Source organism: Gadus chalcogrammus, chromosome 1 (assembly GCF_026213295.1).
Source record: "Gadus chalcogrammus isolate NIFS_2021 chromosome 1, NIFS_Gcha_1.0, whole genome shotgun sequence".
Taxonomy (NCBI): Eukaryota; Metazoa; Chordata; class Actinopteri; order Gadiformes; family Gadidae; genus Gadus; species Gadus chalcogrammus.
In genome coordinates, this window is record NC_079412.1 from 28,213,942 (window position 1) to 28,225,299 (window position 11,358).

Consider the following 11,358-nt stretch of genomic DNA (forward strand, 5'->3'; position numbering starts at 1 on the left):
TGCACCAAAACAGACTCAGAGGGCATTCATTGCTATTAAAGACCAACGCAAAATCAATGAAAAACGATGAACTGACAACTTTAAGCAATATAACACAAGTGTGAGGATCAGGGTAAGGTCAGGGTTGAGAACCACTGCTATAGTGTTCATTAGGGTTAGAACCACTGCTATATAGTGTTCATTAGGGTTAGAACCACTGCTATATAGTGTTCATTAGGGTTAGAACCACTGCTATATAGTGTTCATTAGGGTTAGAACCACTGCTATATAGTGTTCATTAGGGTTAGAACCACTGCTATATAGTGTTCATTAGGGTTAGAACCACTGCTATATAGTGTTCATTAGGGTTAGAACCACTGCTATATAGTGTTCATTAGGGTTAGAACCACTGCTATATAGTGTTCATTAGGGTTAGAACCACTGCTATATAGTGTTCATTAGGGTTAGAACCACTGCTATATAGTGTTCATTAGGGTTAGAACCACTGCTATATAGTGTTCATTAGGGTTAGAACCACTGCTATATAGTGTTCATTAGGGTTAGAACCACTGCTATATAGTGTTCATTAGGGTTAGAACCACTGCTATATAGTGTTCATTAGGGTTAGAACCACTGCTATATAGTGTTCATTAGGGTTAGAACCACTGCTATATAGTGTTCATTAGGGTTAGAACCACTGCTATATAGTGTTCATTAGGGTTAGAACCACTGCTATATAGTGTTCATTAGGGTTAGAACCACTGCTATATAGTGTTCATTAGGGTTAGAACCACTGCTATATAGTGTCATTAGGGTTAGAACCACTGCTATATAGTGTTCATTAGGGTTAGAACCACTGCTATATAGTGTTCATTAGGGTTAGAACCACTGCTATATAATGTTCATTAGGGTTAGAACCACTGCTATATAGTGTTCATTAGGGTTAGAACCACTGCTATATAGTGTTCATTAGGGTTAGAACCACTGCTATATAGTGTTCATTAGGGTTAGAACCACTGCTATATAGTGTTCATTAGGGTTAGAACCACTGCTATATAGTGTTCATTAGGGTTAGAAACCACTGCTATATAGTGTTCATTAGGGTTAGAACCACTGCTATATAGTGTTCATTAGGGTTAGAACCACTGCTATATAGTGTTCATTAGGGTTAGAACCACTGCTATATAGTGTTCATTAGGGTTAGAACCACTGCTATATAGTGTTCATTAGGGTTAGAACCACTGCTATATAGTGTTCATTAGGGTTAGAACCACTGCTATATAGTGTTCATTAGGGTTAGAACCACTGCTATATAGTGTTCATAAGGGTTAGAACCACTGCTATATAGTGTTCATTAGGGTTAGAACCACTGCTATATAGTGTTCATTAGGGTTAGAACCACTGCTATATAGTGTTCATTAGGGTTAGAACCACTGCTATATAGTGTTCATTAGGGTTAGAACCACTGCTATATAGTGTTCATTAGGGTTAGAACCACTGCTATATAGTGTTCATTAGGGTTAGAACCACTGCTATATAGTGTTCATTAGGGTTAGAACCACTGCTATATAGTGTTCATTAGGGTTAGAACCACTGCTATATAGTGTTCATAAGGGTTGCCGCGGTGTGGACATTTTCACACCGAGTAATACGCTCGTGTCAACGCCGGTATTACCGGTATAAACGGTATTAACTTTGAAACTATAGGTCAACCGCCATCTTCTCCGTCAACCCTCCTCACACTCGGTGACAGCGGCTGGCAGCGCGCCAATTCTCTGCGTCTTATAACGTTCTATATATAATAGGATAATATAATTTTATATATCATATATCACGGCCAAAAGCTCTGTGCGCCTCCGGATGGCCGTAGCGCGGGGAGCTCACGTAGGGATTGGGCTTCGCAGTGTTTGTTTATACCGCGGCAACCCTAGTGTTCATGATATAGTGCACTATATAGGGAACGAACAAACGAGAGTTCGGACACTACGCTGGACATTTTCTAAATGTCATGTGTCAGTAAATGCGCCGGGTATTTGTGTGACTAATTTTGAATGTTACATATTCTATGTTAAATCCCAAATAAATTGTTGACGTTTCTAAACGAAAACCGGAGACTCCATCATTAAATGTATTAGTTTTCGCGGTTATTCAGCTTCTTCTCCTCCGGAAAAACACGACCGCATTGCATTGTGGTATACGGGAGTAACATGTAGGCTACATCGTCTGTACACTCAAATTTTGGGTATTTTAAGTCCACAGTGCATGAAATTAACCACTGAGAATTCGAACGCCACTACAAAATGGCGAGCACCCTATAGAGTGCACTATAGCCGTGATAGGGAACGATTTCGAACACAGCTTAGGAGAGATGTGGTGCATGGGAACATGGTGCACTGCCCTCATGTATCATTGTCTGCTAACGGGCTTAGGACACCACCAGCCTGCGTCCTTGTCTGGAAGAACCCAGTAAAAGTCAGAGGTGTTCATTTCAATAATGTCATCAATAAAACCATGTCCTATAACTGATATATATTCTACAAATAAAAAGTCTGGCCAGCCCGTAGCGCTCTGTTTGTTTATGCATGTCTCATCTTACTACTGCCACTCCCAGGTTTGCACTCACGCCCCCACACAGCAGGGCTCCACTGAGTCAGTCAGCTCGCCTCACACAGTTCCACAGCCTGTTATTCCCTTCTTTCAATCCTGAAGTCTCCTGCTCGCTCACTGCATTACTGCGCAATGAGTCAGTAGTAAGTAATGGTCAAGTAACGGGACTTAACGTTCTACAACCCGTTAATGTGTCGTGTATATATATATTATACTATATTAGTACACAGCTCTTCTCAATGCTCTGGAATGTTCTGTTCACTTGCATGGGCCTTCTGGACTTACGGAGGTGAATACTTTTTTTTGATAATTGACCGTTGCTAAGCATATAATGACCGCTGTCAAGGAAAGTTGACTTTTGCCTCTGATTCACGTCTTTCGTATCACCCCGCAAGTAGTCCGGTAACTTATCAACCCCAGCGTATTAGGTTGCTAAGCAACGTCAACGTCTTCAGGGTCTATTTCTCTGCCGATTTCCCTGCTGACACTACGAATGGTAATTGTAAGAAGACACAGTGTGTGTGAAGTAATTTTTTCGTTGTGGCATGTAGCCGTGTGATAAGCGGGATAATGTATGGAACGTCGCCGGTCATTATCAGGAGAATAAGCCCCTTCAGTCCCTGTCTGGGCTTGTTTTCATGATAATGACCGGCGTTGAATACATTATCCCCGACTTATATAACATCCAGACTCACAACGAACGGCCCCCAGCCGAGGGGCCGGGGGAGAGACCCCCCCCAGACCAGCGGGCTCCTACCTCGCTCACACCGCCTCTCCTGGGGGCCCGCTGTGCGGCCGGGCGACCTACGGGGGTCTCAACGGGGGGGTGCGGCGGCAGGAAGCGCAGAGGAAGAGCCGGGGCCGAGCCCCTCTTCCTCGGCCCGCCGGGGGGGAGGACGGCCCCCTTGCTGACGCCGTTGCCGGTGGCGACGGGGCGTGGCGGTTTGGGGGCCCCCCGGCCGCGGGGGTGTAGGCCGTCGGGGAAGGTGGGGCGCGGGGACCCCAAGGGGCTGAGGGGGGAGATGGCCGGGGCTGGGGTCATGGTCGTTGCAGCTGTGAGGGGGATGGACAGAACAAGCAGACAGATGTTGAGACAGCTGGGCTCCAGCGGCGAGCCTACATCGAGGACTCGCCCCCCCCCCCTCACAGGGTGTTGCCCGAGCGGTCCAAGGTCAGTCCATGCAACAGCGTTTACTTTATGTTATACTTTACCAAACCGGGTTATTGTGGCATGTGGCACATGAAGCAGCTTAAAAACAGTGTCAGCATGTGGCCTCATAGGGCAGTAAGGAGGTCAGTCTGGCTGCTGATGCAGCAGTCATCCCCGTCTTTTGAAAAGCACTTCACATCTATAATATATATTTAAAAAACTGTGTCGTTATGGCATGTGGCACACGTAAGCGGACTGTGACGATCAAGTCTGAACTGTTGGCATGAAGGGGGTCCGTGTGATCTCCGCAGACCCTGTGACACCGGCCAAACCACCAGAAGAGCCGCTCCGACAGATGGTTGGACGGCGGCGGATATCAATCAGATCAAGTGACGGTCACCGACGTCAGGACACACGCAGCGTGTCCCTGGGACTCTTACATCTCATCTTCTCCACGGGAGGAAGGCAGGGCGAGCGGGAGGCCAGGCGGGTGGTCCACGAGGCCTTCTGGACACTAATCTGCTCGTTGGGACGCAGCCCCGGTCCTCCTCTCTTCGTCTCCCCCGCTCCCTGGAAGGCTCTCTTCCCCGCCTGTTTCTGGACACAGGCAGAGTGTTGGATTTTAATTGAAGATACTGAACATCAGCTCAACAGTCAACAGCCAACCTTCTAGATTATTTAGGTTTGCATAGAAAAATCCGGAAGGGTCAATTTGGGTGGTCAGGCCCCTTTGCGTCGTCGCCCAAGTTTTGTCGTGCGACAAATCCTAAACTGTCGCTGTGCAAGTTTTGTCAGGCGAATTTGCTGCGGTTCACCCCGGACTGCACTGCAGGGTACAGTTGGCCGGTTGAACGTTGATTGGCTGTTACGTTACACATGTCACTCAGTGGCCACGCTGCTGAACGCTGATTGGCTATCATCACGCGGATGTTGCAGCAAAGTTGAAATATTTCAACTCGAGCGAATTTGTCGCACTACTAATCATCGTGAACGTGCTCGCCTGCGCAGGGCGAAAGTGTGGCGCGACATTTATTCTCTTTTCTCGATTCCTGTCTCCAAGTTCACTTTGTATGGGATCTTGTCGCCCCTTCGCGTTACGTGTGAACGCACCTTTAGACGCCCGAGACAAAGGGTTCTGGGTTCTTATCCCGATGTTTACAGGATGCATTCAGGATGCAGTCAAGGGTTTCTAAAGTGTAGACACTTAAATGATGCATCGGCGATGTTGGGTGACGTCACTTCTGTTGGTGTTTGAAGCGAGATCCCAAACAAACAGAGCCCGCTCGCCCCTCCCTTCCGTGTTTCGTGCATCCAGTAAAAACGATCATGAACGCAGCGCAAAACCCCACAACACCCACCCCTTGTCGGCGATTGGTTGGAATACTTTATTTTGGTTTTGAGTGGTTGCTAGTACCATTTGATTCTGTGTACGATCTTGGAGCATAGGCTAGATCTAGCGGATCGTGATGAAAGATCAGAAGAATGTGATCATTCATGTTTCGGCCTGGAATCGCTGATACAACCTTTAAGGCCCTTGGGATCAAAGCCTCTGCCGGATGACTAGATAGTGAACAGTAGATGATCGTGAATCAACCCCCACAGAGCAGTGGTTCATGTGTAAGGTGAAGGCTGGGGCCCCCACCTGGGGACCGGGGGACTGGTCCACCTCCGACTGGACGTGGGGCCCCTGGTTGGTCTTGGGGGGCTGTTTGGGGAAGGCGCTGGAGGGCTGCTTGGCTTCAGGAGGTTTGATGGGGTAGGTCTCCTCACTCTGGACTCGCCTGCCTGTGGTGCATTTCTGCCACGAAAATGAATGAGAAGTTAAAATGAAATAAATACTTTTGCCACATTTTCACTTTTGTACATAACTTACCGTATTTTCCGGACTATAAGTCGCGGTTTTTTTGTAGTTTGGCTTGCCCTGCGACTTATATTTCGAAGCGACTTATATGCCAAAATTGTGCGTACATAATCCTCGGCCGCAAGATGGCACCGTCATTCATTAGGCCTACAACTGAACGCTGCAAGCCTACTGCACCACCGAATAAATTAAATTCTCGTCGTCATCGTCCTCAATGTCCTCCGGTTCAACCAAAGCTACCCCAGCCTTAGCTGCAATTTTGTGCAACATAGCTTTCACACATATCACAGCGCATGACTTGGCCGGCGAAAACTGGAGCCCTCCGCTGGACTTCCACCTCCCGATCGTGCGCTCAGGTTTAGGACCGCGGCGCATACGCGTCCGGTGGAATCCCGGTGTCACTGAATTCGGTATACTCTCAGAACTACGAGGGACCGACACACCTATATTGCTATTGCAATTTTATTCAGTCTCTCCAGACTAAACGTTCTTGTTTAAATGTTTAAAAATAAATGCGACTTATACATGCGCGATATGTTTTTTTCCTCGTCATGGAGCATTTTTTGACTGATGCGACTTATACTCGGGAGCGACGTATAGTCCGGAAAATACGGTACATTTATTTAACTGAGGCTTTTGTCAAAAGCAACTGGCAATAAGTGCATTCAATGATGCAGATACAACCCAAAAAGTGCAAGAATCATTTGAGTACCGTGCATAAAATCAATTAACCCATTGATTCAATTAATTAATTCAAGTGTTTCAAGTGCTACATTTTAGACAGCTCTCAACCATTATCCGTATACAACAGCAAAGGACTAAAGACACTAATATAGTTGCATGTAAAATCCTTTTTTTGGTATTAGATAATTGTATTTGCGCTGTATCCTTTGGGCCTCCAACGTACCGGTGTTCAGCTGCTGTATTGTTTCATTTCACCGCTAAACACACTCAGACTACATGTCCAATAGGGAGTGTTCTAAGGGAGAGAGGGGGGCTTTTACCTTGGAGGGTGCAGGGAGCTCTTTGTCTGTGAGGCTGTCACGACCATTGCGCTCTATCTTCTGATTAGTCCGTTTGTAAGGTAGGCTTGTTCTCGTTTTCTCAGTCGCCTGCTCTCTCTTTGTCGGCTGCTCAACAGATGGGTGCTTCTGCCGGGTGGTGGGTGGGGAGCGGGGGGACAGAGGAAACATGAGATAGGACATGGAACACGACGCAGCATCTCACAGAGTTATCTGGATAATAAACGGATGCCACGCTATTCATCTCAGGCCCAGCTTCTCCTTTCAGAAGGGGATATGAATAGAAAGCCTGGCAAGATGATCTTGTGTACTGGACAGATTCGTTCTGAGGTCTTCATTCATGTGTGAATATTCATTTTTAATAAGAGTGTGTGGGGGCGGGGGAGGGGAAATGGTTGTCCAGTACTTTTTTGCAGCAAATCGAATGTTAATTGCATGCTTTGATTGATCACAGCTTCCCTTGTAAGGCCCTGGATGAAGCTAAATGTGAAAACTTCAGTGTCAATGCGATTGATCCTTGCAAGTGTATAACGGGGTGGCTGTAGACGCCTTGCCTTGGCAGCGGGAGGCTGGTCCACCCCAGAATGGCTGTCATCGCTGTCTGGGTCCCTGTAGCTCTTGGCCTGAGTGGCCGCGGCTCTCTGGGGCCTCCTGCCTGCTGCCGGCGCTGCTTGGGACAGCGGCCTGCCTCTCTGGCCGCTCCCGTGCCGCCTTCACCAGAGGCCTCTTCTAATGAAACAACAGTGACACCGTGTGGCCGACCGGGGCAGTGCAGCTGAGACTGCCAGCACAATAAACAATTGAAAGTAATCTAGAAAAAGTACAATAATAACCGACTTACCTGAAGTGGTCTGACGTTGTCCTTTTGGGCCGATGGAAGGGGTAAATCTGGGGATTCATCTGTAAATAAAACATCAGATTTGATTCAGTGTACACAAGGCACTCCAACTCTTTAAAGGAGTAAGATATCATAATGTCATTTTCTGATATTTGTATTTTATTTTACACAGGGCCACATTATAAGAGTCTATGTATAGAGTTCCACATATAATATATAGATAATGTATCACTATATCACTGTGTAGACACTGTATGTTCAGTGGAGCGAGTGCGCAGTGTTTTGTACATAAAAGAGCTAGGGGACTCGATTTAGCCGTGTCTAAATAAAGGTTAATCACATAAACATATACATATAAACATGAACATCTACATGTATATAATGTGCCTATAGAGACACGGTGCATTCAGGGGACTGCCTACAGGTGGTGTCGGGGGCCTGAACGACAGTCTTGGCCGGGGCCTTCCGGGTGTAGTCGGTGACTTTGGGCTTGGGCTTGCGGCTGGACTCCCTCAGCCAGCTGACGTCGGTACCGGTCCTGGTGCGGTCGGTGTCCGTGTCGCTGAACAGGTGCTTCGTGACGTAGCGCTTCCCCTGCAGAGTACAGGGGACAGGGGGGGAAGGCTCGTGGAAGAGGACGCAGGAAGGTGGGTCCTTCACCAGGAACAATGACTTCCAAAGACTAAACCAAAGCTTTCCCAATGTGTCCGGGGGCCAATTGATAAAAAACAAAACTACATTTTAAAATATGGTATACGAATATATACAATTGAGTTTTTATCAAGAATGTAATAGATAGTCGGTAAATACATATTTAAGGAAAAATACAGTCCTTCTGATAGCTCTGAGAGACATGACAGACATGGTAATCCTGTAAGAAGTATAGTAGTGGAATAGCAGGTTCTGTCAAGTTAACTCATGGTTTACCTTAGGTTCTGGCGGTGCTTTCTTACTGGAGAGGGAGCGAGGGGAAAGCATGCTACTGCTGAAAACGAAAGGGCGGCGTTGGAGAGACACAATTGTGCGGTTACAGATTATTGACTGATTATTTTGTATTGATTATCACTGATTCCTTGTTTGGCTAGCTCTCACCTGCTCTCCAATGCAGATTCGCCCGGTTTGCCCTATTTAAACAAACAACCATTAGACCATGAGGGAGTTTTTATTCTAACCAACAGTTTGGAAAGTTTAAGAGCTATTCACCCCAATATGTGTTGATCCATCGTCCCTGAATGAAAAAATGTCGCCTCTGTTCAAGAAGACAACATGAGATTAGCCGGAATGCATTTAAAAACATTGTTATGATTGTTAAGACATTAAGGCCTCATTCACACTGCAAGCAAAAGTGCTTGCAAAATGTTTTGCCTAGATGTGCCTTTGATCCGATTTATCAGAACAGTGTGAACAGCACTTTGTATCCCATTTAATCTGAACCACCTTTAAATTTGGACCTAAATCAGACATAGGTCAGATTCTCTGCATCATATTAGAATTCATTCAACATTTACGTGGCTGTAGACCGACATTTGTCACAATTCTTCGATGGCAAGAATCACTCTGTGACTTATTGTTCTTTTGTGCATGTGGGTCAGTTTGGAGAGGGAAGTAGTTCACACTGGAATCTGACATTGGCCACATTTAAAACATAATGTGAACAGCCAAAACAAAAACGTCGGACCAGAGCAATAGATCCAGAGGACGACTTAGGCTTCGCACTGTGAAGGAAGCCCAAAAACATCTATTCACCACCTTACCTGCTCCCTGTAGAATGCTTCATGGGGTTGCAGTAGGACTTGTTGAAGTCTGCAGCTTTCCCTGCGTTTTTCTGCAGCAGAACACAATAACCTTACAGTCCTACAACACTAATCAACCCAGGTTAATGCCGTCTTCACCGCACATGACAGCACTTACCTGACCGGAGGGCAACCAGCTCCTCTCAAAGTTCGACCTGAAAAACAGAAGCAAGATCCCTTTGCTGTGGAGGCAGAAGCTGAGGAGGTTGATGATTGAGTGAGAAATCTGGGTTATTTTCTCCCTCAAACCTGAGATTGACAGGTTATTCACTGAATATGTTGTATGGCAGTTTTTCTCACAATGTGTGTGTGTGGGTGTGTGCGAGCGTGTGGGTGCGTGTTAGGGGTGTAAATCATTCGGTTTCTCACCGTTCGATTCGATTTAGATTCTTGGGGACATGATTTGCTGCTTGGTGCTCCCAGTTGAAATGCAGTGTTTCAGTTATAGTGCGTGTGCGTGTCAAGTTCTCGAGTTCAAGCACTCCAGCCCCGTTTGCACTCCGAACGAGCCAATCTCCTAAATATTGGAGGCCTGAACTCTGTTCCCCTTGAGATCCTGCAGCCTGTTGAGCCCAGCAGAATCCTCATGAGTGGTGACGGAGGCCAAGACAAAGCAAAGGCAGGGCGAGAGAGCCGGCCTATGAGGAAGGCTGCAGGCTAACCCACACCAAACAGCCCTGACGAGTCACTTTCTCACCGACTCAGTCGTCAACGTGGCGGATGGAATGATACATTCCATCCACCACGTTGTACTTCATGCAACTCTGTTCAGTGAGAGGACAGGATCGCAGCCTCTGGTGAGAGTTAAGGTGGAAGAGTGTGCATAAATGTTAATAACGACCGGCTTACAGCTACATCTTGCTCCCCTTAGAAAGAGTGCTTGGCAAGAGAGTTGATATTGACATGTTTACAAAAGCTGTTTACATATCACCACATGAAAACGCCAAGGAAATGCATTGCGCCGTAAATAAAGAGCTGAATGTACACCCAGAGGGAACTGTGGCTGTTGCAGGATTCTTTAATCGCAGAACTGAAGTCTAACCGGCCCAACTCCACAAAAATGTTTATTTCCCAAGTTTACAAAACCTCCTTGGCGAAGACAAAGCCATCAACTTGGTTTATCAGACCACATCTCACTGGAAGTGCAACCCCTCATCTTTAGAACAAGTCCAGCTGTTAAAACTGTCCTAGTCCGGAGAGCGGAAGACAACTCACTGCTGCAGGACTGTTTTGAAGACACAGACTGTGAAGGGTTTGCACAAGAATTTAGATTCAGATGAAAACACCTCATCTGTCTTGGCCTGAATAGTCTTCTATACCGAGAAAGTAATGACCACCAAAACCAAATCAAGGTGTTCCCAAACCAAATCCACGGTTGGACAGAAACTGTCCACTCTCTGCTCAGGGTACAAGTGGCTACCTTCAGGACGGACGTCAGACTGTGTGGAAAAAATGAAGAAGGAACTGAGAGGAGCCCAGGGCAGATACAAGCAGTGCATTGAGGGGCACTTTGAGAACGACCCCTGTAGCATTTGGAAAGGCATTAAAAGCATAATGGAGTGCAGGAACTTAAACTGGCCAAACTCTCCTCTCAGTAACTTTTACAGAAGCACCGTGAATAGTATCCTCTGGGTCAAGCTGCCCTGCCGATAACCGAAGGAGGTTAAGACACAGAGGTTTGAGGGAACTGTGCTCCCAAACTTGGACACACTGTGTTTGGTAGCCATCTACAAGAATGGCAGCAACACCAGGAAGGACCCAACCCAGGTCACAGTCTGTTTGTCCCCATGCCATCAGGAAAGAGATATAGTCATCAAAGCCAGAGGCAATAGGCTGCAGAACAGCCAGTGTTTCCCACACATTGACGAGACTATGGCGCCCCGCCATAGTCTAATTTCGGCCGCCATAGTCTCTGCGTGCACATGTTTTTTTTTTTTTGCTCAGACGAAGTTCGTCCGCTGTATCCCATTAGGCATACCAGGCAATTGCCTGGGGCCCCGGGCCACTACTAGGGGGCACCCTAGAGCCCAAAAAAAAAAATCGTTCCAACCCCCCCCCCCCCCCGTCAACAATCGCTCCATACCCCCCCCGTCAACAATCGCTCCATA

The 11,358-nt window shown here is 46.8% G+C and overlaps 1 protein-coding gene across 1 annotated transcript; it reads right to left on the reverse strand.

The window, feature by feature from the left end:
* Positions 1–3,277: 3,277 nt before the first annotated feature.
* LOC130388698 (serine/arginine repetitive matrix protein 1) lies at positions 3,278–10,977 on the reverse strand. The gene is made up of 10 exons (XM_056598206.1): positions 10,856–10,977; positions 9,369–9,405; positions 9,212–9,282; positions 8,385–8,442; positions 7,873–8,051; positions 7,174–7,330; positions 6,602–6,748; positions 5,379–5,534; positions 4,177–4,333; positions 3,278–3,639 (listed from the first exon to the last, which is right to left on the reverse strand). Exons 1-10 carry the CDS (start codon positions 10,975–10,977, stop codon positions 3,278–3,280), a joined length of 1,446 nt encoding a protein of 481 aa, XP_056454181.1.
* Positions 10,978–11,358: the final 381 nt, after the last annotated feature.